This window comes from Microtus ochrogaster, unplaced genomic scaffold (assembly GCF_000317375.1).
Source record: "Microtus ochrogaster isolate Prairie Vole_2 unplaced genomic scaffold, MicOch1.0 UNK16, whole genome shotgun sequence".
Classification (NCBI taxonomy): Eukaryota; Metazoa; Chordata; class Mammalia; order Rodentia; family Cricetidae; genus Microtus; species Microtus ochrogaster.
The window spans coordinates 4,117,526-4,122,632 of NW_004949114.1; the positions used below are offsets into that span (position 1 = coordinate 4,117,526).

Consider the following 5,107-nt stretch of genomic DNA (forward strand, 5'->3'; position numbering starts at 1 on the left):
GCTGACAGCAGACACAGGGTGACCACGGCCGCTGACAGCAGACACAGGGTGACCACGGCCGCTGCTGCACAGTAAGTAGCTTTGGTACAAAGACAGAAGCCAAGTGTCATCCATTTTCACCGCCACCTCCACCTGCAGTCATAGCCCATACATATGTGTTTTCTTCATGAAAGCTTTCCCTGCTGGTGACTAGGGAGCCCGGGGTGTGTGTTAGAGTCTGCTAATACAGGTCTGTGGTTCTGACTCGCACTAAACACCATCTACTTCCTTCTAGGTGGTTCCAGTCCATCCTGGATTTCTAACCTTGGAAGTGTACGACCCGTGCTTAGCTTTCTTGGGTCCAGCAACTGCCCGGCTCAGGGTGTCAGACATACAGGAGGTGGAGCTGGATCTGATTGACAAGGTGAGCACTGTTTCATGTCAGGAGTGGCACAGGCCTGATTCACTCCCCCAGCACATTTACGAGTATCTCCTCCACTCAGCTCCTGCATGCCTTCGACTAATGCAACACCTTTAATCCAGTACAGAGCCAGGAGGATCTCTGTGAGTTCAAAGTCAGCCTGGTCTCAGGAGTGAGTTCCAGGACAGTCAGGACTACACAGAGTAACCCTGTCTCCAAAAACAAAACAAAACAAAACAAAACAAAACAAAACAAAACAAAACAAAACAAAATGTGCACCATCAGACTAGAGAGATGGCTCAGAGGTTAAGAGCACTGGCTGCTCTTCCAGAGGTCCTGAGTTCAATTCCCAGCAACCACATGGTGGCTCACAACCATCTATAATGAGATCTGGCGCCCTCTTCTGGCCAGCAGCATACATGCAGGCAGAACACTGTATACATAATAAATAAATAAATCTTAAAAAAACAGTATGTGCCATCACCACCTGGCTGACTTAATTTATTTATTTATTTATTTATTTATTTATTTATTTATTTATTTATTTATTTATTTATTTATGATATTTGAGACAGGTTTCTCTGTAGCTTTTTGGTTCCTGTTCTGGAACTAGCTCTTGTAGATCAGGCTGGCCTCGAACTCACCGAGATCCGAGTGCTGGGATTAAAGGTGTGCGCCACCACTGCCCAGAACCCAGGAGGCAGAATCAGGCAGATCTCTGTGAGTGTGAAGCCGACCTGTTCTACCTCATGAGCTTCAGGCCAGCCTGCGCCACATAGTGGGGAGGGGAGAAGAGGAGAGGCTGGGGTGGAGAGGGCCGAGTAGATGGCTCCCTGGGTGAAGGTGCCTGCTGCAGTCTGAGAACCTGACTCCCCTAGGACCCACGTGGTGGGAGAAGAGGGCTAACTCCGGCAAGTCCTGTTCTGACCTCCCTGGCACACTGTGGTATATACAAGTGTGCACACAAAAATAAACATATAAAGAAAGGAATGAATGGGGGGGGGCTACAAATATCACATACAGCTTCAAGATCATTGCTCAGAGGCCTACCAGGAGCATCTGGATGCACAGAAATGTCTGTCCCCTCAGAAATGTCCCCATCCTTACTCAGTGGAGTGTATATGCTACATGCTACCTTTTTCAACTGCTAGGTTGAGATCGGCAAAACCGTGTTAGTGGTTGTGAGGGTTCTTGGCTCTTCCAAACACCCTTTTCGGAACAAGTACTTCAGAAACATGGATGTCAGACTTCAACTGGCGTCTGCCATTGTCACCCTGAGGTAAGTTCTGCTCAGTACCAACAGTCTCCCCCTGGTGGCCTGTTCCCTCCTGTCCTTTGGTAGTTCACTCAGTCCGTGCTCTTTCCCACAGTCTGTGTCTGTATTCATTCAAGCTGGGTGCTGTGCTGTGTACCTGTAAGCCCAGCGTTCCAGAGGCCGAGACACAAAGACCACAGGTTCGAGGCCAGCCTATGCTCCATAGGACTCTCAAAAAAATGAAAGTAGGGGCTAGGGAGATGGCTCAGTGGTTAAGAGTTTGATTCCCAGCCCCTACATGGTGTCTCACGACCATACATAACTCCAGTTCCAGGGGCTCCCTTCTGGCCTCCGTGGGCACCAGACACACAAGGGGTGCACAGACATGGCACAAACTCATATAAACTAAAATTATAAAATTAAATATTTAAAATTTAAAAAGTCAAGAACCCTAACTGTCTTGTTTGAGCACTAAAATAGGTCTTTTTTTTTTTTTCTGAAACTCTCTTGGAATGTTATCTTTTGGGAGTGCTTCTGCCTGGAAGACCTTCGAAACTGTGTTGGCCAACGAACACTCTTGGTATTCTTTGAAAATGAAGAGATACAAGGATTTCCTGGGCACAATAGCTTACTTCTGTCATCCAGCACTTGGAAGACAGGATTGGGAGTTCAAGGCCAGCCTAGGTTATATGAGATTCTGTCTTAAAATACAAAGAAAAAGTGCTACAGATTTAGTATTCCCAGTTCTGCCCCTCTGTTTTCATTGCACTCACTCCTTTTCAGCCTTAAAAAAGTCTTTGCTCCCCTGGCACAGCCGTCATTGCGGAAGGTTAGGCTTGACTTTGGAGATGCATTTTCCAGAAGGTCCCTCTAGCCAGAATTAGAATGTATTGAGCATCTTAGAAAGAAGAATTACTGGTCTTTCTCAAAACCAGATCTTAGTAGGACTTAGTGGTGCATGACTTAAACCCAGCATTGGAAAAGCAGAGGCAGGAAGATCTCTGTGAATTCAAAGCCAGTCCGCCCTATGTAGAGTTCCAGGACAGCCAGGACTATAGAGAGAGAGACCCTGTTTTGGAAAACAAAATAAACCGCTGGGCAGTGGTGGTGCACTTTAATCCCAGCACTTAGGAGGCAGAGGCAGGCGGATCTCTGTGAGTTTGAGGTCAGCCTGGTCTACAGAGCAAGTTCCAGGACAGGCTCCAAAGCCACGGAACTCCGAAGCCTGTCTCAAAAAAGAAAAGAAAAGGAAAGGAAAACAAAATAAACCAAGCCAAACCACTACCAGAGCCACGGTCTTCCTCACCCCACACTGACCTTTTCAGGTTAATGGAGGATCAGGATGAGTACTCTGAGAACTACGTGCTCCGGGCCGTCACCGTTGGGCAAACCACACTTGTGGCCACTGCCACAGACAGAATGGGAAGAAAGTTCACATCCACACCACGGCACATCGAGGTGAGTAGACGCTGCTGTCTGTGCAGGTCCTCACTTAGCGTCGTCCGTCCCTCTGTTTACACATGGCAGGCTTTCTTGAGATTTTTCTGTTTACAATTAACTGTCTCCTTTCCCCCAGGATTAAATAAATATATGGGATCCAGTTCTTGTAGAAAATTTAGAAAGCACAAAAAATGTTAAAGATTTAGAAATGTCAGGTGTGGTAGCACACACCTTTAGTCCTAGCCCTGGGGAGGCAGAAGCAGGTGGTTCTCCATGAGTTTCAGGCTGGACTACATAGCAGGTTCCAAGACAGCAAAAGAATCGTAGTGAGACTTTGTCTCAAAAATCACTAAAAATAATTTATCAATAAATGGAATAAGAAATCTGTGCCAGGCAGTGGTGGCACACGCCTTTAATCCCAGCACTCAGGAGGCAGAGGAAGGCGAATCTCTGTGAGTTTGAGACCAGCCTGGCTACAGAGCTAGTTCCAAGACAGTTAGAGCTGTTTCACAGAGAAACCTGTCTCGGACTCTACCATTATCAAGCTTTTCTTTATGGTAGTGCTTCTTGTAACATCAGAACTCAATAGGCGGAGACAGGAGAACTGTGGCAAGTTTGAGACCAGCCTGGTCTGTCTAGAGAGTTTAGGACCCACGCCCCTCCAGAGCTTCACAATTAGACCCTGCTTTAATAAGCAAACATGCAAAAGTATATTTTCTGAGAGATGGCTCAGTGGTTAAGCCACATTACACAACCATCTGTAATGAGATCTGGTGCCCTCTCCACCCTGCAGACGTTCATACAGAAAGAGTACCATATACATAAAATAAATCTTTAAAAAAAATTTTAAAAGTAGCTGGGCGGTGGTGGCGCACGCCTTTAATCCCAGCACTTGGGAGTCAGAAGCAGGCGGATCTCTGTGAGTTCAAGGCCAGCCTGGTCTACAGAGCAAGTTCCACAATAGTCAGTACTGTTACACAGAGAAACCCTATCTCAAAAGTTCAAAAATAAATAAATAAATCAAAATTAAAATAGTAGGGTTTCTTCCCTTTTTTAATTCTTTTCACTTCCTCTCAACTTTTTTTTTCCTTTTTTAAAAATTTTGTGTGTGTAAGTGTTTTGCCTGGATGTCTGTGTGTCTGTGTACCATGTAGAGAGCAGAGAAAGTAGGCCCGAGAGGGTGTCAGATCCTCAGGGACTAGTCACACACAGTTGTGAGCCACCACGTGAGAGCTGGGAATCAAAGCCAGGTCCTCTAGAAGAACAGCCAATACTCTTTTTTCTTAATTTATTTCCTCTTATATAATACACCCCGACTGCAGTTCCCCACACACACCTGCCAGGCCCCACCCACCCAGGTCCACTCTTTTTCTGTTCCCTTCAGAAAAGAGCAGGCCTCCAGGGATGTCAGCTTCACATGACAGCAACATACAATAAAACTAGGCACAGACTCGCATATCAAGGCTGGACAAGGCAGCCCAATAAGAGGAAAAGGGTCTTGAGAGTAGGCAGGAGAGTTAGAGACACCTCCACACTCCCACTGTTAGGAGTCTCAGAAAAGATCAAGCTAAACAACCAGAACATACATGCAGAGGACCTCGCGCAGACCCACATAGGAGCCCCGCCCTGTTTATTCTCCTGGTGTCATTTATCCTCTGGCTCCTACAGGTCTTCTTCCCCCTGCCTGTGGAGTTCCCCAAGCTCCATGAGGAGGGCACCTAATGGAGATCTCCAGGTTGGGCTTTCTCTGCATAGAGTTTAGCTGTGGGTCTCTGTATCTGCTCCCATCCACTGCCAGAGGAAGCCTCTCTGATGACAACTGTAGCCAGTGCTCTTAACCTATCTCCCCAGTTTCTCCCTCCCGTCTATCTCCTGGCATCAAACTCCTAAGCTCAGTGATTCTCCTGCCTTGGGCTTCTGAGTACACAGTGTAAGTGTGTAACAGCATTCCCAGCTCCCCTGAGTACACAGTGTAAGTGTGTAACAGCATTCCCAGCTCCCCTGAGTACACA

At 46.8% G+C, this 5,107-nt stretch overlaps 1 protein-coding gene across 1 annotated transcript in view; it reads left to right on the forward strand.

The window, feature by feature from the left end:
• Nup210l (nucleoporin 210 like) overlaps window positions 1-5,107 on the forward strand; it is a 109,083-nt gene that overhangs the window by 62,304 nt on the left and 41,672 nt on the right. The window contains exons 22-24 of the mRNA XM_005367309.3: window positions 275-403; window positions 1,552-1,679; window positions 2,981-3,113. Of these exons, the coding sequence (XP_005367366.1) occupies window positions 275-403; window positions 1,552-1,679; window positions 2,981-3,113 (390 nt within the window). The remainder of the gene's footprint in view (window positions 1-274; window positions 404-1,551; window positions 1,680-2,980; window positions 3,114-5,107) is intronic.